The sequence below is a fragment of the Camelina sativa genome, chromosome 19 (genome assembly GCF_000633955.1).
Source record: "Camelina sativa cultivar DH55 chromosome 19, Cs, whole genome shotgun sequence".
NCBI lineage: Eukaryota > Viridiplantae > Streptophyta > Magnoliopsida > Brassicales > Brassicaceae > Camelina > Camelina sativa.
Window position 1 is genome coordinate 6,106,923 of NC_025703.1, and position 19,654 is coordinate 6,126,576.

At 36.8% G+C, this 19,654-nt stretch overlaps 4 protein-coding genes and 1 non-coding gene across 7 annotated transcripts in view; 2 read left to right on the forward strand and 3 right to left on the reverse strand.

Annotated features, from left to right (window-relative positions):
* The window catches only part of LOC104767483 (proteasome activator subunit 4-like), a 12,054-nt gene extending 9,195 nt beyond the window's left edge, over nt 1-2,859 (reverse strand). Inside the window, exons 1-8 of the mRNA XM_010491501.2 lie at nt 2,552-2,859; nt 1,994-2,096; nt 1,764-1,876; nt 1,496-1,618; nt 850-951; nt 587-752; nt 165-281; nt 1-72 (exon numbers count right to left, since the gene is read on the reverse strand). Of these exons, the coding sequence (XP_010489803.1) occupies nt 1-72; nt 165-281; nt 587-752; nt 850-951; nt 1,496-1,618; nt 1,764-1,876; nt 1,994-2,096; nt 2,552-2,712 (957 nt within the window). The 5' untranslated portion in view covers nt 2,713-2,859. The remainder of the gene's footprint in view (nt 73-164; nt 282-586; nt 753-849; nt 952-1,495; nt 1,619-1,763; nt 1,877-1,993; nt 2,097-2,551) is intronic.
* Nucleotides 4,897-4,968, forward strand: TRNAD-GUC. The gene has a single exon. It is a non-coding gene; the product is annotated as a tRNA-Asp (tRNA).
* On the forward strand, nt 6,536-10,156 carry LOC104765110 (uncharacterized WD repeat-containing protein C2A9.03). Of its 2 annotated transcripts, none has more exons than XM_010488783.2 (10): nt 6,536-6,598; nt 7,240-7,413; nt 7,539-7,706; nt 7,792-7,878; nt 8,036-8,170; nt 8,250-8,360; nt 8,449-8,540; nt 8,629-8,734; nt 9,118-9,204; nt 9,291-10,156. In XM_010488783.2, exons 2-10 carry the CDS (start codon nt 7,273-7,275, stop codon nt 9,702-9,704), a joined length of 1,341 nt encoding a protein of 446 aa, XP_010487085.1. In that variant the 5' UTR covers nt 6,536-6,598; nt 7,240-7,272; the 3' UTR covers nt 9,705-10,156. The 2 variants fall into 2 exon arrangements, with proteins under 2 accessions (XP_010487085.1, XP_010487084.1); XM_010488782.2 differs by lacking the exon at nt 6,536-6,598 and adding an exon at nt 6,631-6,876.
* Nucleotides 11,223-13,710, reverse strand: LOC109124749 (high mobility group B protein 10-like). The gene is made up of 6 exons (XM_010488784.2): nt 13,461-13,710; nt 12,869-12,947; nt 12,597-12,759; nt 12,448-12,495; nt 11,672-12,048; nt 11,223-11,580 (listed from the first exon to the last, which is right to left on the reverse strand). Exons 1-6 carry the CDS (start codon nt 13,643-13,645, stop codon nt 11,470-11,472), a joined length of 963 nt encoding a protein of 320 aa, XP_010487086.1. The 5' UTR covers nt 13,646-13,710; the 3' UTR covers nt 11,223-11,469.
* On the reverse strand, nt 14,407-16,413 carry LOC104765112 (WPP domain-interacting protein 3). Of its 2 annotated transcripts, XM_010488785.2 has the most exons (3): nt 16,243-16,413; nt 15,195-16,073; nt 14,407-15,071 (listed from the first exon to the last, which is right to left on the reverse strand). In XM_010488785.2, exons 2-3 carry the CDS (start codon nt 16,069-16,071, stop codon nt 14,557-14,559), a joined length of 1,392 nt encoding a protein of 463 aa, XP_010487087.1. In that variant the 5' UTR covers nt 16,072-16,073; nt 16,243-16,413; the 3' UTR covers nt 14,407-14,556. The 2 variants fall into 2 exon arrangements, with proteins under 2 accessions (XP_010487087.1, XP_019096565.1); XM_019241020.1 differs by lacking the exon at nt 16,243-16,413 and having other exon boundaries at nt 15,195-16,088.

Here is a 19,654-nt window from a genome sequence, read left to right on the forward strand (position 1 = left end):
AAACTGTTCTAAGAGGTTGACCAATTTCTTGAACTGCTCATGTGCCGAACTTCCAGGTTTCAGAAAGTATACCTGAAACAGAAGCCAGAAAATTCATCCCATTAAGATCTATTAGTCAGATACAGCAGAGAAATGCAGTAATATCAAAATGTACATTAACTTACAATAGATTGTGCAATTGATTTTGATGGAGTAGTAGTCCTATTAGAGAACAAGAATCTTGTGTTTCTGGGAACATCAACTGAAAAAGGATATGATCCACTTCCATTTGCAACAGGAACCTAAAACTGAATCAAATAAGAATCCGGTGTATGGAGGAAAAGGTAATACAGAATCTGGAAGATGACAGGAGGCAGGACAGAAGCATCTGAATCTCATTTAAATTTTGCCATCTATACGACTATACATGCCCAGCTGCTTTCAAGCATACCAATTTTCTATTTTCCAGTTCAGTTGTCCAGACATTCCGTGAGAGAAAAAATATATAGTTTTCCAAAATAAAACAGAAGCCAAGATTTTTTGACATTTTAGGTTGGAATTCTAAAGACTTAATAATCACTAGCAACACCAGGAAAACTTCACGCACCTCAAACATATTCAAGAATCTACTGAAAAGCATGGGAAAATAGGACTCCCAGTCGATAAAGCTGCAGTTTTTTATCACACGAGCTAGCACAGCAGTCCACTGACTATTCCAAAATTGACAATTTGGTATGGAATCCCAGAGCTCTAGACAGTTTTTTATCCATTTTCTACAAGGTCAGAAGAAGAAAAACAAAGTAATTCCTTCGTTAAAATGTGAAAAAACCAGAGATATCTCCGGTTACCAAAACAAGAATTTGTCCTTACTCAGAGAAGAAATCCTGATTTTCGGGGTTCGTAGGAAGAAACAATCCCACGAAGCCAGAGCCCTCAAACGAGGAATTATGCCAGGGGTTCTCCAAAAGAGACCTGAATGTGGGTAGAAGAAAAAGGTGAGCACACTATAGCATTTAATAGACTCTAATTACAGCCATAGTCTTAAATTGTCTAACTCAAATATCGTATTTTCTGTAATGATTCTACTGAAAAGCTTGAATTAATCATTTGCCCCTACTAGTGAAGGCACGAGGTATCCTAATAGTAAGTTTTTGATATGATGCTTTACGCTTGATTCACAGAGACTGACGCGCCATCATAGGGACGTGGTATACAGGAGTGAACTGGTGAGATATAAGACGGCCATAGTGAAAAGTTTTGTAACCTCATAATAGATCCACATATAATGAACACGATGATTCCTACAGTACTTTTCCCCCCCTTCTCCCAACTCTTTGTCCAATGCAGCAATATAACAGAGTGGTTCCAACTTTCACATATAGGAATGCAAGATAGAACAGACAGGATCATGATAGTGTCGTAATAATGCTCTTTGACAATACTAGATACACTAACGCATTTGTAGAAGTAATAACACTACCATGATGAATTTAAAGATCCCATGCCAACAACTTACATGAATTCGGACCATATCTCCGATGCAGCCCCTTGTGGAAAAAATCTCCTACAGGAACGAATGAGAGAAGTAACAGCCGTAAAGTGTCGTTGTCTCAATCTCCAACCTTCAGGACCCGGGCTCCTACAGATGATACAAATTTGAAAACATTAAAGATGAAACAAAACCAAGACATCAAAAACGGAGATAGAAAATTAATTCCCTTCATGAGTATCTAGGAAAAAAGGACCCATAAACTATGCCTGCCAGAAAATCAAAGAGGACAAACCTGCTGAAATGTGCATGAATCAAGGTATCATACAAGGGCCTCCACGGAACTTTCAAAGACAGCTTCTTACGATACTTGTTGATCAGTCTGACTAAAACATTACCCCATCTAACCTATTGTACCAGAAACAATCACTCAAACGGTAAGCATAATATAGTGGAAAAAGCAAAAGGGTATATGAGGAAACGGGTAGGTAACTGTTGAGTTTATTCTGGTATTAGTTTTCGAACCTGTGCATACAACTTATTCTCAGATGAATGAAAAATTTGTAAGCCAATTTCCACGAGGTCAGTAACATCTTCCACGGACAATTCACTTTTCGCTCTAACAAAGCTGCAAAATGTATTAAGAAAACGCCATCAGACAATAGCCAAGTACAGCATCATAAGAACCAAGTATGCCTAACTTACAAAGTGAAAAACATCATGATGCAAGTTACTACACAATCAATCCCAGCCACATAGTCACATAGAGATAAGCAGAAATTAACTGGAATCAGTCAGTCAAATGATTTCAGACGACTAGAGCGCATGAATTTAGTAAACATCAAGCAGATTTACACATAATACACTGTTCATTTAACTCAGTCTTACGCGTGTATTGCGAACACCTAAAACCCCTGCGAATAAATTTCGATATACTGGCTCGATTGTAAACTGAGCTAATCGTCTCTTAAATTCATCATCTACATCTTCAAATCGCAACAAGAAGCAAGCAATTCGAACGAAATTAAAAAAGAAAATTGAACGAGGGTTTTTTGCAATCAAACCGCGAAATCGAGGACTCACAGTTCAATAACGGAGATCCATTTAAGAGTGGCGTAAACAGACTCAGGATCATCAGGTCGGTGCAACTCCTTGACGCTACGCACGACACGAGCGAAGGACTCTTTCTCCTTCTTCGTCTCCTCCGCTACAGGCGGCGGTAACCATTCATTGTACAGATGCATCTCTTCTTCTCAGTCTCTCCCGTCTTCAATTTTTCTCTGCAGATTTGATTTGATGTACTTCTCTTCTCTCTCGGACTCTGAATTTTATAGCTGCGTTTGCTTTTCTCAGTTTTTTTCTTTTCTTGTTTTCTTTCCAAGCAAGAAAAATCATATCCAAGGAAAAGGACAATTAACACAACACACACACAATATAATAGAAAATGAAAATACGGTGAAACAAATTAATTAATTAATTATCGTATTGACTTTACCGTTGACTAGCTACCGGCAACAGGTGCTGCAGGTATGTATTACCTACCAATTTACTCAAACCGACTAATATTATTTCAAATTGGGCCCGTAAGTTTTAGCTATAATTTTATTTACTCGCATAGGTTTTGATTTTTTTGACTTGTGCCCTACTAGTTACGTATGTACAACATTTTGTTCATTAACAACATCAATGGTCCTCTATTTTTACTTGTATAATAGAGGTGAGTTTAGGCCTAAAGTTTTACTTGAATGATCCTCTATTTTCACCTTTAAAATAGATATTACTATTTTTTTCCTCTATTTATAGAGGTATCTTATTTTTTTTTTACAAAAGTTCCTCTATAAATAGAAGAAAAAATAGCAATCTCTATTTTAGAGGTGAGAATAGAGGACCATTGGAGTAAAACTCACCTCTATTATAGAGAAGAAAATAGGAAAAACCATTGGAGATGGTCTAAGTTGGAACGCATTATTGTTCGGTGCCCACACAAGTAATTCTCTCCGGCCAATAAATTGTGAATTAAATTCTGACCGTGCTATGGTGACACATACGCATAGATGGATATTTTGTTGTCAACAGGTGGAATTATATGCAGCTATTGGTCTTCGAAATTTTATACATTGCATGTTTGTTGACGACATTCACATTGCAGATTTTTATTTTCTTTTTTTCGTTAGGTCAGGGCTGTGATAACTGATAAGATTCCACGTTCTAAATAACTGACTAAAAAGTTATTAAATGATAAATTATTACTAAGATACTCCCAGTTGAAGTATATGGAAAAACAGGAATATTTTCTTTTTTGAAGGAAAATGTTTTTCACCTATCCAATCAGTGCAAAAAATCCGCGATGATGTGGAGGAATGGAATGTGGCTCAGAAAATGGATTCCAATGGAGAAGATAGGAGGGAGGAAGAATCGACTGGAGCAGAAGGGGAGGCCGAAAGACGAAACCTGTTACCGCAGGTTGTAACCAATGATGTGAGGTGGGAGTGTCCACCAACCAATTGGGTTAAATGCAATGTGGGGATCTCTTGGTCAAAAAGAAACCAACTTTCAGGAGGGTCCTGGGTATTGAGGAATAATGAAGGTACGGTTATTTTGCATAGCCGTAGGGCTTTCTCGAATGTGCCAAACAGAGACCAAGCAAGCTTTCTAGCTACACGATGGGCTGTTGAAAGTTTGGCGAGTCATAGATGTGTGAAGGTGATTATAGCGATGGAAGATGTCCAGCTTGTTAAATGTGTTCTGAGACCGATTGCGTGGCCTTCCTTTGCGTATGAAACAGGGGAATTGTTAAAGTGTCTAAGGTTTTTTTATCAGTGGTCACTGGTAGTAGAAAACCCAAAAGCTAATAGAGGAGCTTCTCTCATTGCTCATAGTATAACAAGTGATTGTCGCCTACAATCCTATGTGGCATCTGGGTATCTGACTTAGCTAAAGAGAGTGTTTGAGGATGAGAGACTCTGATCCTCTTTTTAGTGTTTTGATGGTTTTTAATGTACTGTCTAAATGGGTTTTGTGTTAACCATTTTTTGGATAGGCCAGATCTATTTGATGGTGAGTTTGGCTAAGGTAGGTTTAGGTTAATTATGGGGGGCTAGCAGGTATTTTTTTGGAAAGCTAGGTGGTAGACCCATGAAATCCTTGTAACAGTAGTATCTTTTCCTCAAAATCAATAGAAATCAGTTGAACAAAAAAAAAAAAAAAATACTCCCAGTTGAAGTTTAATTTGTATTGGTATTGAATTGTACATTAGTTTAAGGGAAGTAAGCAAACAAAAAGGTCGTTATAGTATAGTGGTAAGTATTCCCGCCTGTCACGCGGGTGACCCGGTTCGATCCCCGGCAACGGCGATTTTAACTTTCTTTTGTCCCTTATATTTTGAAGATCTTCTAGATTTAATACTTTTAGTTTTGAATAGCAACTAAGTCGTTGTAGTATAGTGGTAAGTATTCCCGCCTGTCACGCGGGTGACCCGGGTTCGATCCCCGGCAACGGCGATTCTTTTTTCCTTTTTGAGTGCAACAGGCCGTTCTTTTGTGTGCCTGGAATAAAGACTTAATTAAAGGCCTATTTATAACTATACCAATAACTATTAAAGGCCCAAACAACAAACCAAATAGAAATATGCATTCATCAATTACGAAGATTTTTGGCTTTTTCCATTAGTAATTTGACTAATTTCTATGGTATATTAATAACTATTACTTGCGGAATATATCACATGATTTTTTTTTTTTTCTTCCTGATATGCTTTCACATCTAGCAAATAAAAGCACATGAGTCATGAGTGATATCAGGAAAGAAAGCACATATAGATTTTTAGAGCGAATTTTCCTTCAAATCCAACACAAAATGTGAATAGCCATTAGCCACTTACAAACTGGTACATAGCTTACAATGCCATAGAGCATGTAGTGATTCATTCATGCCTTTATGAGCTAGAGAAAGTTACCCGGTTATGTGAAAGAGCAAAACCTACTGCAACTTCCGTGAAGAAAGGGAAACCACCGATGATGGACTCTCTCCATAAATAACTATACGTGTGTTGAGTTTTTTTTTTTTTTTTTTTTAAATCCCCAGAAAACGAAGATGCATGATAAATAAAGCATTGTTCTTTTGTTGAAGTATATCTCAGGAGTCTCAAATTCATGAACCATATTGTCTTGTGCATTTGTTGAATCTCTAAACACAAGGTTAGGGTAATGAAGCAGCGTTTGATGGTGCAGAGTCTTCTTAAATGCTAATGTCAATTTGTGTGCAGAAATTAAAATCTTTTTTGTTAGGTGGTCAAGAGTCTCAATACTCGAATATAAGCATGCCCGGCCATATGATAAGAGTGATGAGAAATAAAGACTGAAAAATTTTTAGATAACCTCTCCTAATGATAAACATGTTTATCATATAGACTGAAGGTATATATATGATTTGATGTTTATATAGAGAGGTGAATGCTAAAACTAATTAACCTAGTTTCTTAATATGCAAAACCGAGTAATATTCAAAAATATATATAGAAGCATTTCATTAATATCTTCAAGATTTCATATACCATTTGTCTCATACATACAGAGAGGAAACATTCCAAACAGATGATGGTATACAATAGTGAAAGGGTTGGCCGTTCGCTTAAAGATCGGTAGTTCTCTCATATAAAAGATTATGTAAAATGCATACTTTTTCTCGAAGTTGCATCTGAATAAAAACGTTAAGCTGTATTCATATCATTATAGAGATAGAATGTGTGCCTCGAATTTGAAGTGTTATGAGAGTAAAAATATCGGATTTTTTGGATGGGACCATAAAACACGACGTCGTGATATTTTTTTGATATAATCAAGTACAGTAAGTGTCTGTGTTCCCAAGATAATGTTAAACAAAAAAATCTCATATAGAAGAGAAGAAAGACAAACCTGTCCTCATATACTCTAAACAAAAACTTTTCTTGTATCTCAGGGGTGAATATGTCTAAAATAAATGGCATATACAGTAATATAGAATTTTGTAGCTAGATTTAATTAATCCCAAACAATCATGTAGATATTATATACAATAATAAAAAAAGAAATTAATCAAATCTGGTAAAGGGAAAAGAAAAAAAAAAAAACGGACCGTCTCTTTCCCACTCATGTAAGTTTGTTTAGTTGGTTCTTCTTCTTCTGTGAAAGGGGAAAAGATAAAATTTGTTGCTGTTCCTATCTCTCTCTCTCTCTCTTCCCGTTTTCACTTTTTTTTTTTTTTGTTTCTGTTCTCTGGCGGCCGATCCCGTCGCTCTACCTCTTCAGATATATTATTTCACGTGACTTCCAAAATTATCACTATATCTCAGGATTATTTGCTGAAATTTCTCGTATCTGGATCGAAAACAGAGATTTCATTTTCGTTCTGATTCCTACTAAAATCCTAGGGTTTGTTCCCCCTTTTGGATCTATATTTTTGTACTCCTTTTCTTCACTGCCTAATTTTGATGTTGTGATTGTTAGGGTTTCTGAATTAATTGAGTTTTCTCCCTTTTTTTTTTCCAGTTTCTTCCGCTTTGGTTTATATATAGGTCAACCCCTTTTTTTGTCCCTCAATTATGTATGTCTAATCATTTGAATTGAATTAGCCTACTGAGAGTTGCATGTTTTAATGTTATGCTCTGTTTGTTTGTTTTTTTTTTTTTTTGTTAATGTGTATTATTTGAGTAATATGGTGGATTTAGTAAGGAATTTAGTGTTTCTTAATACTGTATGGTGGATTTAGTTATATGGTTGTGTTTGTTTATGCAGGTGCCTATAATTTAGTTACCAAAACAATAAAAAATGTCCAATTATCAAGGAGATGATGCTGAGTACATGGAAGACGTAGATGATGAGATGGAAGATGTTGAAGATGATATGGATGAGGAGTTTCGTGGCGATGATCTTGGTGCCTCAGATTCTGATGTTGATGAAGTTGAGTCTGTAAGTATATATATATGCCTGATCATCATGGCTTTGGCTTTCTATGCTACTTTATTAATAATTTCTTGTTCAGTTAGTTACCTACAGTATATATATGTTGTAATTTTGGTGTTATTTGGTTTCAGAATACTAAAGTTGCTGATACCTCGGCGGAGCAAGCTCGGAAAGGGAAAGATATCCAGGGGATTCCTTGGGACAGGCTTAGTATTTCTAGAGAGAAATACAGACAAACTAGATTAGAGCAGTATAAGAATTATGAAAATGTCCCTAACTCTGGGGAATCCTCTGAAAAGGTTAAGCGTTTATATTCTCTGATCCTCCATTGTTGTTAGTGTTCAGGTGGGCGCATTTACTTATTATTTGATTGTATGGATTTAGGTTTGCAAGGTCACACAGAAAGGGGGACTCTTTTATGACTTCTGGAGGAATTCAAGATCTATTAAATCTACTATACTTCATTTCCAGGTTTTTTTTATTTGTTTGAGAGTTTGCTAATTTGGACTAGTTGATAATATTTTTCTTTGTGATTTTGATTTAGATATTGTCTTTGGCATGGTTGAGGACATAACATTTGTCTACTACTAAACTCTCTACCTGATCATGAATTTTTACTGTGTCATAGTTGAGGAATCTGGTATGGGCAACTTCTAAGCACGACGTTTATCTTATGTCGAATTTTCTGGTTACACATTATTCTTCTCTGACGTCCGGAAAGAATGAAGTTCTCAATGTCCGTGGTCATGTTGCACCATCTGAGGTTAGTTTTTGCCAGAATGTAGAAAGTTATACTAAAATGTAACTATATGGGGTCATGAACTGTTTTTTGCTGCATTTAGAAACATCCTGGAAGTTTGCTGGAAGGATTTACGCAGACTCAAGTAAGTACACTTGCAGTGAAAGATGACTTTCTAGTTGCTGGTGGGTTTCAAGGAGAACTTATTTGCAAGGTAAGTATAGATTTATTTATTACGGATTTATCACATTAGCAACGTGCATTCTCATTAATAAGCCTCATCTGTTGCCATATTTGTTCAGCATCTTGATAGACCTGGTGTCAGCTTTTGCTCTCGTACGACTTACGATGATAATGCTATAACCAACGCTATTGAGATCTACAACAAACCCAGGTTTGTGCTTGTCTTTTGCTGAAAGGATCCACAGCAAGCTGTTAGAGCCACTGCTTCTATCTAACTTAGTTATGTTCTCTGATGGCAGTGGTGCACTTCATTTTACTGCCTCAAATAATGACTGCGGTGTTAGAGACTTTGACATGGAGAGATACCAGCTTGTTAAGCATTTTCGTTTTCCTTGGCCTGTGAATGTAAAGTCCTTGCTTCTTTCTTGGTTTTGGTTTGGATTTAGCATAACTCTTCATCTCTTAGACTTGCGGCAAATAGCATGAGTTACAGTTAGGCTTTTATAACCCCATTTATTATCCAGTTACAGTTAGGATTTTATTACCCCATTTATATACAATTTGCCAAATTCAAGTGATAAATATATATGTGTTTCGAATCATGTAACAAAAATGGTATTCTTGGTTTTGCTTTCGATTTAGTATAACTCTTGATCTCTAAGACTTGCGGCAAATAGCATGAGTTACAGTTAGGCTTTTATAACCCATTACCAAATTCCATAAATATATATGTGCTTCGAATCATTTAACAAAAATGGTATTCTTTTGATTTCAATTTGTTGGTACAGCACGCATCTTTGAGTCCTAATGGTAAATTACTGGCTATTGTTGGAGACAACCCAGAGGGCCTTATAGTAGACCCGAACACAGGAAAGGTACATATTTATGGTCCTGGATATAAAAATGGCTTGTCACCACGCATATGCTCTATAATGTCGAATCTTGGGAATTTCCTCTGCAGACGTTGGAAACACTATCAGGGCATGTGGACTTTTCCTTTGCCTCGGCATGGCATCCAGACGGAGTCACTTTCTCAACGGGAAACCAGGACAAGACTTGCCGTGTCTGGGACATCCGTAATCTATCTCAATCCGTTGCTGTCTTGAAGGGTAACCTGGGAGCAATCCGGTCAATCCGCTACACATCTGATGGAAAATACATGGCCATGGCTGAACCTGCTGATTTCGTACATGTCTATGATGTCTCAAACGGGTATGAAACAGAGCAGGAAATCGACTTCTTTGGGGAGATCTCTGGAATATCTTTTAGCCCTGACACAGAGGCGCTCTTTATTGGGGTATGGGACCGCACTTATGGTAGCCTCCTTGAGTTTGGTCGGCGCAGGAACTATTCCTACCTTGATTCGTTTCTTTAAGCACAAAGAGAAGTATACACAACCCTCTCCAAGGAATAAAAGAGAGCTCATACAGCAACCAGTGAAGACGACATAATGGATCTCTTGAAGGTGTAAATGATGTGTTGTGCAAATGCTAGTAGTTAGTGTCTTTTGTTACATTTTTCCGGCTGGTGTGTTGCTTCCTTATTCAAGCTCGGTTTCAAAGATGTGTACAAAAAAGGATGGTTCAGTGGTGGTACAGTCTGGATTAGGACTTGATGGTGGTTCTGCAGCTGGATTCATCATGTTCAAAGTCGGTTTGGGATACAAGGATCATTGCTGTTCTGTTTGGTGGCTTGTGAGTCTTTTGTTTTTGTTCCTTGTATTTGTGGTTGTTGTAGGAACTCGAGTGTTTGAATCCTGTTCTGAGTTTAGAATATGGAGATGCTTAATTAAACTATAATAATAATAATAATAATCCCTGTTCTTTAGAATTCGGTTACATTTTAACTTTGTTTCATACATTTCTGCTGTCTACGAATATCACTCAATCCCTCTCCGTCGTGATCAGCCTCAGCACAGGACTCTCACTCTTCCTAGGCCGATTCGTCTTCTTCAAACTTCTAAAGCAAAACTTGGCGAAATAGGGGTTGCCCTGAGCAGAACGGGAAAACTCACTATGAAGCCGGAGATGATCGAGCTAAAGAATACGTGAGTCTGCTGAAATCGAACGATCCAGTTGGATTCAACATTGTGGATGTTCTCGCTTGGGGATCAATCGGACACATCGTCGCTTACTACATCTTAGCTACTTCTGGCAATGGTTACGTTCCCAACTTCTTTGGCTGATTGTAATTGGTAACTGTTTGTGTATTGTAGTATCGGGACGGGTAGGGCTGGGCATTCGGGTTACCCATTCGGGTTCGGTATTACCCATTCGGGTTCGGTATTACCCATTCGGGTTTGGGTAAACGGGTTTAGAAAAATAGAATCCATTGGGTATTTTTAGATATATGGGTTCGGTTCGGTTTGGGTACTATCGGGTTCAGGTCGGTTTAGGTTGCAAATTATAGAACCCGATTAGTACCCGAACTACCGGGTACCCAAAAAAATATAATTAAATTTAAATAAATTTAGTTAAATTTTGACTTACATACCAAAATATTTTAGATATTTTGATTATTTTTGATATTTAAATATAAAACTAAATAAAATATTCAAAATTATAATCATAATTTTGAGGTAATTACATTATATTAATGATAAATATTATAAATATGTTTATATGTTCGGGTTTAATGGGTACCCAAACGGGTACCGGGTATTACCCGACCCTAACCCGAACCCACAGGTACTAGAAAATAGAACCCAATAGGGTTTTATAAGCAAACCCGTACCCAATCTAAACTCGGTTTTTCGGATCGAGTTCCAGGGTATTCGGGTACCGTTTTTATGCCCAGGCCTACCGGTATGAAATAAATGTTTTGTCTTTCTTAAACTGTCCATACATAAACATGACAATATAAATAGAGTTGAGTTTTATGTCAAAAGGCAAAACATAGAACTTGGTCTCCCTGCATATATATGGCTATGCCGGCAACACTACAAAATGGCACTTACTAAAACAACGACAGAAAGACACAAGTCTGCAGTTAGTAACCTCTTCACTAAACCCTATAACCATAAACATGGCAAATTCTGCAGATGATCAAAAACATAACATTCAAGGTAAAATTAAACAAGTTCTCTGAAGAAAAAAAGATAATGTTACAACAAACACAGTTGACAACAAAAGGGAGAGACACTACTGAGCCACTGTAGAAGCAGCAGCAGCTCCTGAGTCATGTGAAGACTTGTATTCCAACATCTCGCTTCTGTATCTCTCCACATCCTTCACTCCTTTGTCTTGATAAACCTGTAACGGCGATCAGACTTGCGATCAAAACACTGGTTTTAATAATAATAATAAAATATGTATTTGATTTAATGATGATCCGATCGGATACCTGTTTCTCAGATTCAGTGAGATTGCTCCACATGTGTCCTATTTTCTTGGTGATGGTTCGTTCTTGTCCTTGGTACTCAGGTTTCAGCCTAGCGTACTGCTCAGCAAAGAAGAAGTTGTAGCCACTCCTGTGGCACTTGGGCTTCTGAGAGTCGACTACAGCCAACTTTGCTTTCTTCCTGTGCCGGCGTTGTGATGATGGTACAGTGGCTGAAGGTGTTTCCATGGTTTGTTGGGGCTGCCTTGGCGTGTGAGGCATGTGGTAAAGCACACCTTTCATCTCTTGGGTACCAATTTTCATCGTCACCAGATAGCCGTTATCAAACTTCCCGTCAATGCATCCATGAACCTCAAACCCAACTTGTGGTTCATCAATACCTGCACATCCCATAACATACGTCAAAATTTAACTAGACACATGTGGCGAATCTATGCGGTAATCTTACACAGATAAGGAATGGAATCAAAGGAGAGACAGTGTATTTAATTTGGTTAGAAGCTGATTAAACTAAAAAGGAATGAACCTGAGAGAGCTTGGCTGTTACGCCATATTTGTGACACGTTATTAACTCAGGATGAATTAACCCGTGAGAAAACTAATGAACCCGAATATGGAATTAACAGCATAGCAGACTATGCCTTGTTTACAAAGAAGCTGTCGTGAACTCTATTCAATGGACAGAATACTAAACACAACATTCAACAAGCTGATGCATTGGACAGGGATATGGAGGGAAAAAAACAAAAGCCACAGAGTTAGAGAAACGTTTCTTATACCTTCCTCAGGGTTTGGAGAGTCACTGGCAAGGTTCTTCATTGCTTCATCTGGAAAAGAGTAAGAATTTAGGGTTATCTCAGCAAGTCACATATAAATGAAAGAAAAGGCAAGACAACGATAAGAACTTTTTTTTAGTGTTGAAGTAGACCTGTTGATTGGATTGAAGAGACTGATTTTTCAAAGTAATACACATGTTCCAGCTGATAGAGAAACTTGAGATAATACTTCCTCAAGACAAACGATGCACTTGTTATCGTCGTTGGAAAACTGAATGCACCAATCACTTCTTTCCATTTCCTATCCTTAACCACCTAGAGTAACCCAAAAAAAAACAAAAAAAAAAACACATTTGAATTCTCAACAAAAACAAAAATAATCTCCAAACCGTATATGATTAATGACAACATGAGCTCCTCCTACCCTTTCAATGCCACCTCGAGATGTCACCTCGATGAAAAGCCGATGCAGATCAAGAGTGTTTCCTCCCACAGTAGGAACCCTTTAGACACACAGAAAACAAAGATAAATTAACACACAAAGCCTAAACTCGTTCATAGATCATAATTACAATATCGTGATTAGTAAATACCAAATCCAGTTTAATATAAACCTAATTCAACAGGCGATACACATGACACAACACACTCACTGCATTAACGAAACACAAACTTCACCAATCCAGATTTCGTAAAACCCTAATTGACATTTACCATCATTGCACTAAACACAAAATCTAATACTTTTTGCTTTAATCTTACCAAGCAAAATATCAACAACTCAGCCCTTAAATCTATAACCCTAATGAATCTTAAAGAGTAAAATACAAACCATAATTGCATATATCTTCTAATAAATCATACAACCACAGAACAACAAAGAAACACCATTCAATTCAATCGACACGACGAGACAAATAATAGAATACCCAGAAACGAAAACAAACTTAAAACAATCTTGAACTGAACGCGACAGTCTCACAAAACCCAAAAACACACACAAAACGAGAACTCACTTCAAAGTCTTGCTGGTTAAACCGAGCAAAGCTCGGAGCTTTTCCCAGAAGAGAGCAGAGTTACGGACAAGATCATCGTATTTGGCAGGAGCAGAGGAATCGTCGCATTTCTTGGTATCTGAAGGATAACCATTAACGGACTCCACGTTAGTTTGAGAGTAGGGTGAAATATCAGTCGACGACATTTTTTTCTTTTTGGCCGTCTTGGTAAAGAGAGGTAAGAGAGAGCAATTGAGGCGAGACCGTATTTAAGATTTTTATTAAGTAGATGATTATTATTAATCCTCACTTACATATATTTATGTTGAGAAACATGATAAGGTTTTAAACCAAATTCACCACACAAATTTGAGTATTTTTTTAATCTCAAGAGATTTCTTCCTAAAATCATCATATAGGGAAATTATTATTATTTTTTTTTTTTAGTCAGACAAATTTATTTACTTCCTTTTTTCTATTTTTTTTTTTGTGCACCAAATTTATTTACTTCCTTTTTTCGGCTAATTTAGTACTTACTCTTTTGACTAGGTTCATTTAACTGTGAGACTGAGAGCCGAGCCCATAAACAAAACCATCTTCCCCGGGTTAATGGGCCTAATTTTTTGATAACAAGACCGGTCCGGTCAAACCGGATTGTCTATTTTTAAAACTGGAATTGAGTTGAATCGCTGATTTTTTTTTTTTATCTTAAAGAGATTTCGCCCTAATAAATCACCACCACATATGGAAATAATTTTATACTATTTTTTTTAAGTCAGACCAATTTATTTACTTCCTTTTTCGGCTAATTTAGTAATTACTCTTTTGATTAGGCCGTTTAACTGTGAGAGCCGAGCCCATAAGCAAAAGCATCTTCCCCGGGTAAATGGGCCTAATTTTTTAAAAAACAAGACCGGACCGGTCGGATTTTAAACTGGAATTGAGTTATTTAGCTGGTTGAAACCGATTGAACCGGTGATCCAATTCAGTATCCGGTCTGATTGTCAAAACATTATCTTTGGGAAAAGAGTAAAGAGACATTTTATGATTATTACAATAAATGAAAAATCTGTAACAAAAATGTTTGATAATTCCACAACAACAAGAACAAATCTTTTCAAGTTGGTATTGACTGTGAAGCAGGAGAGAATTGAAGGACAAGAAACCAAAGCATGGAGACAAGCAAGATCAATTGTGTCAAAATATAGATACCGAGCTTACATGTTTTCCCTAAGATGACTTCACGGTTTGATTCAGGATGATCTTCTGTTAAAGAATGTAACTTCTTAGGTTCTTGATGTAATTGTAGTGAACTCAGAGATCCTGTGAGCATCAAATGCTCGATTTCGGCTTCGATCTTTCTCTGGAAAATATCTTCGAGTTCAGATTCCACCTTCGAGTTTTCGAGTTCTTGAATCCTGGCTTCTTTTTCCTCGAGAGCACTTCTTGCTTCCTCGAGTTTGTGTTCCAGATGTTTTACCTTCTCCTTCAAGATCAATGCCTTCGGCCCTGAGGATGTTGAGTTATCTTCTCTACAATTTTCATTTCTTGGCTGGTCTGATGAGCTCAATTCATCTATGTTCGACTGTAATGGTATAGGTTCCTTACCCAGCTCCTGAAAAGTTTGAACCTCTGCACACGGTTCAATTGCATAGTGTTAGTTTAGAAATCATCATATAACATTAAGAACAACATAAAGATGTGAATATCTTTCAGACATGATTATTGAAATCAAGATTTGTGTGTGCATAGTACCTTTCCAAAGAGCTTCCTGCAGAGCTGCAAAACTTTTGATAGAATCTGCGAATGGATCCTTGTCTGCCCAATGATTGTTGTTTTTCTTACTCTCATCTCCATCGTCTTCTTTAATATACCCATTCTCGCTTCGGCTATACGTTTGAACTTCCTCCCTAACTTCACCTTCTTGGCTAAATCCGCCAATATGATTCATCATCAATCTCTCATCATCTTTCTCTCCGTAGTTAGCAACAGAAACCGCACCACTCGAAAACACAAAATCACTACTTCTCAAGTCAGAATCCATGCTGGAACAAGGCTTCTCCTTCTCAATACTCACCCGCTCTTCACTAGCCTTCTTCACGGTACCACCACTCCATATTTTCCCATGGCTACCTGAAACAACCTTCCCTCCTATTGCATTACCGCTATGCTCTTCGCTTTTCTCAGAAGCTTGGCCAACAGTAAAGATACAACCTGGATCCGGAGGAGTAAAGCCGTTGACTACACCTGGATGATGATGATACACCATATTAACAGAACCAACAGAGCCTTCACTACTCTGCCTTGCTTCAACTGAAGACAAGTCCACATGTTTAGAAGGAGGATTCACAAAACCAGTCAAATTACGCTTCAGCAACTTACTACCATCATCAAGAGGAGGAGCAGCGTCAACGTCCTTCACAGGACCATCTCTTTTGATCCTTCTCCATTTCTTCAATCCGAAACCTTTCCTCCTCGTCGCTGATCCACCCGGAGACTCAACCCTGATAGAACTATCAACGCTGTTCGATCTTTGAGGTGGTAATCCAACACTTACATTTGCATTATGATCAGCAAGTGGTACTGAGTTACCATTGTCTTCCTCCACAGATTCAGGGACTGAGTCATTCATGCCTAAATCCATAACCACTCCGTTAAGATCTCTAAAGTAACTAGATTTAGCTCAAAAATCCAAAATATAAACTTCATATAGGAACTACGATGAGAAGACCCAAATTCAACAATCTCATCTGATCAAAATCTAACTTAGAGGAGAGGAATCGAATCGAATTGAAAAGCGTACCTAAAAACTCATCCAACGTCGAGAGCTTCCCCGAGTTACAGAAGAAGCAAGAGAAACAAAGAATCTAACGGATGATCATGCGACGGAGAAACCCACCGACATCGGAGAGGATATACCGGAAGGGAAGCTGCTTGCGAATTGGCATCAACGAAATGATTGATAGAAGCGAACAGAAATTATTTACGGACAACAGTACACACATGGGTCCCACATGACATAAACCTCCCAGTGCGCACAGCTGGCCGTCCGATCTGGAGCACAAAACAACATGTCGGAGGAACCCAAGTATATGAGCCCAGTGTATTGGGCCCATCAAAAATCGAGTCGCTCCTTCAGGCCATTTAACCTATCCAAAAATTATGTTTTTTTTTTTTTTTTTATCAACATTTTAGAATTTTGATAAAAATCATGTATAGTTATTACAAAAATATTTATTTTCCTACTCTCGTTGCCTCCATCGAAATGCTTCGATTGGCACAGGCAACATTTGTCATATTTCTCATTTGTTTTATGTGTCTTGAATCTTATGCCCATGTTAGAGATCTGACTTCACCACCAGAGGTACTGATGGATACAATCTATGGAAGCTATGAACGTGGACTTAGTGATCGAGGAAGAGGTCACGATGTACCACCACCACCAAAACTATTGATGGATACAATCTATGGAAGCTATAAAAGTGGACCTAGTGATCGAGGAAGAGATCATGATGTACCGTCACCACCAAAAGTACGGATGGATACAATATATAGAAGAAGCTATAAAAGTGGACCTGATGATCGAGGACGAGGTCATTATGTTGTACCACCACCAAAAACATCGATGAATATAATTCTAAAAAGGCATAAAAGTGAACATGATGAAGATTAAGGGAAAGGTCATGGTTAAGTGTCATTTCCCGGTTAAAAAGATGGCATAGCTAGTGTTGGGTTTATATATGTTATATATATAATATAATGATAACTAAAACCAAACTATAAGCCAGTTTCAATACCATTAACTAGAACTAAATAAATTTCCTTATAAAAGTAAGAATTCCCATATAATTAAATATAGTCAGAAATCGTTACAAGTTTGAACCTCCATGGACAAAGTCATCACAAATTCAAATATATCCTTGACAACTCGAACATATATGTGTAAATATAAAAATAAAATAGACTAAAACTGAAAATTTTATAGGCATATTATTCCGTTAGCATTCAGATAAAAAGAAAATATGAATATAGGCCCTGTTCTTTTCCCACACGCTGCGACAGCGGCAGCGACAAGATTAAACGACTTCTCATGAAGATTAGTAACAAAATTAAACGACAACAGAACTTAAAAATAACAGGTTTGGATGAGTCGCAGAAGATCGCAGATAAGTCGCAACATCACCAAATTAGTCGCCGGAAAAAACTGCGACACCACCCAACTTTTATTTTAAACCAGCGACTGTCGCTGAGATTTTAGAAGCAAATTTGTGATTACAAAAAATTTCAGATCGATACCTTCTTATCTTGATCTGTAACTGAAAGAACAATTTTAATGGTGGAATATATGAAATTTATAATATATCCTTAAAGATATTCATATTTAAAAAAAAAATTTAATTACAAAAGTGCAACTTTTTAAAACCAGTCGCTGGAAATAATCGTGCGACTGGTAAAAGAACAGGGCCGTAGTCAAAAAATCAAGTCATTACAAGTTTGAACTTCCATAGACAAAGCCATCACAAATTCAAATACAACTCGAACATATTTGTGTAAATACAAAAATAAAATAGACTAAAACTGAAAAAAGTCTGTAGACATATATCATTTCTTTAGCATTCAGATAAAAACGTATACCTCCTCACATATTTATATACATGTTTATGTGTGTATTAGACAAACATGAATTATATATACGCATTATCAACAAAACGAAAACAAAAACTCGAATGATATACCAAAATTAGTCAATTATTTTTCAATCGATCCCTAATTGACACTATAATAAAATTGATTTCAAGTTGAAAAGAAAAAAAATAGTAGTTCAGAATCCCTAGTACTATACAATATCCGTGATCCGTGAGGAAGAGTGCCTTACTACGTCGTCAACAACTCAACGTGTGACTTCCTCGACGAAGAATGTTACTTTCCTTTGGTTGATTTATTAGTACTAATAAATACGAATAGTGACTCAAAATGATATTCAAATTATTTATATCTTTTGCGTGATGCATGCGTTTGTTTAATTTATTATTTATTCTCCGTTTTCCTGTAAAATATTCAACGTTAGATTTATAGCCAGCAACGAAATTTCAACCTAAAATCTTCCTAGATATCGACTTTACTAAGAAGTTGATTCAACCGTACTATTCAGAAGTTAATTCCTCGACTTAATTTTTTCACTATTACAAATTTTCAATGACAGATAGTGAACAAGTAAGTTAAAAGAACAGGTCAGACAATAGAGACCATGATTAACTAATCGCGTAACATATCATAAACTAGAGATACGTCAATACCTTACTTTTTAATCTAAATACAGTTTTAGTATGTGTAAATATATGTTGGTAAAATTGTGTGTTGTGTCTTTTACAGATCGACAACACGAACTCGATGTTCTCTTATTCTAATTTATCACATATGTTTTAGTCAAACATAATTAATATTATCTTTAGTCATAATTTGTGTCCGTGTGGTCGAATATTTTCTTATTTACTTTGTTTTAGTTGGATCTCTTGCCAATGTTGGTTAAAAGAACTCAGGGTTCATGTGATCAGCGTTGATTGTTGAATCATTTGTGTGAATTCCACGCGCCTAGTTTTACACTAGAGAAGAAGAACGCCATTTGAATGGGACCTATCTGTGAGTAAGCAGGTATCAGTATCATACGTCGATTTTGGCTTTTGTGTATGTTGGACAGCGAAGAGAGAAGCCTTGTATTTGAAGCAACTACTATTAGTTTTAAAATCAATCAACTATCAAAAACAGATTTTTTGGGGCTTTTTTTTCTTTCTTTTTTCTAGTGTTTGCTAGTAACGAGTTTGATATTTTAATTTCTAGTATCGATTGGATGAAGTTTGTACAACTATCGATCGTTTATTACTTAATTTGTGACGACATTTACACATAGGTCCTCGTGAGTGTCTCTGTATATTTCTATGCTGTTAAAAAAGTTAAACGAGACTACTAGAAATGTAGGAGTATTACTTTAGTCCAATAACAACAAGATGTGAATCATGCATGTGACCAAAAAGAAAAGAAAAGAAAAGAAAAAAAGGGAGAGAAATTGAATAAGTTTTCGTGAAAAGGGGACAGTTGTACAAAAAAATGAGGCAGATTTGAATGCGATGATTCCGCTATTTCAGGGAAACAAATATATCATCTTCAATATGAAATGCATGAAAGTGACGGGTAAGATTTTCAAATCGTATCGACTT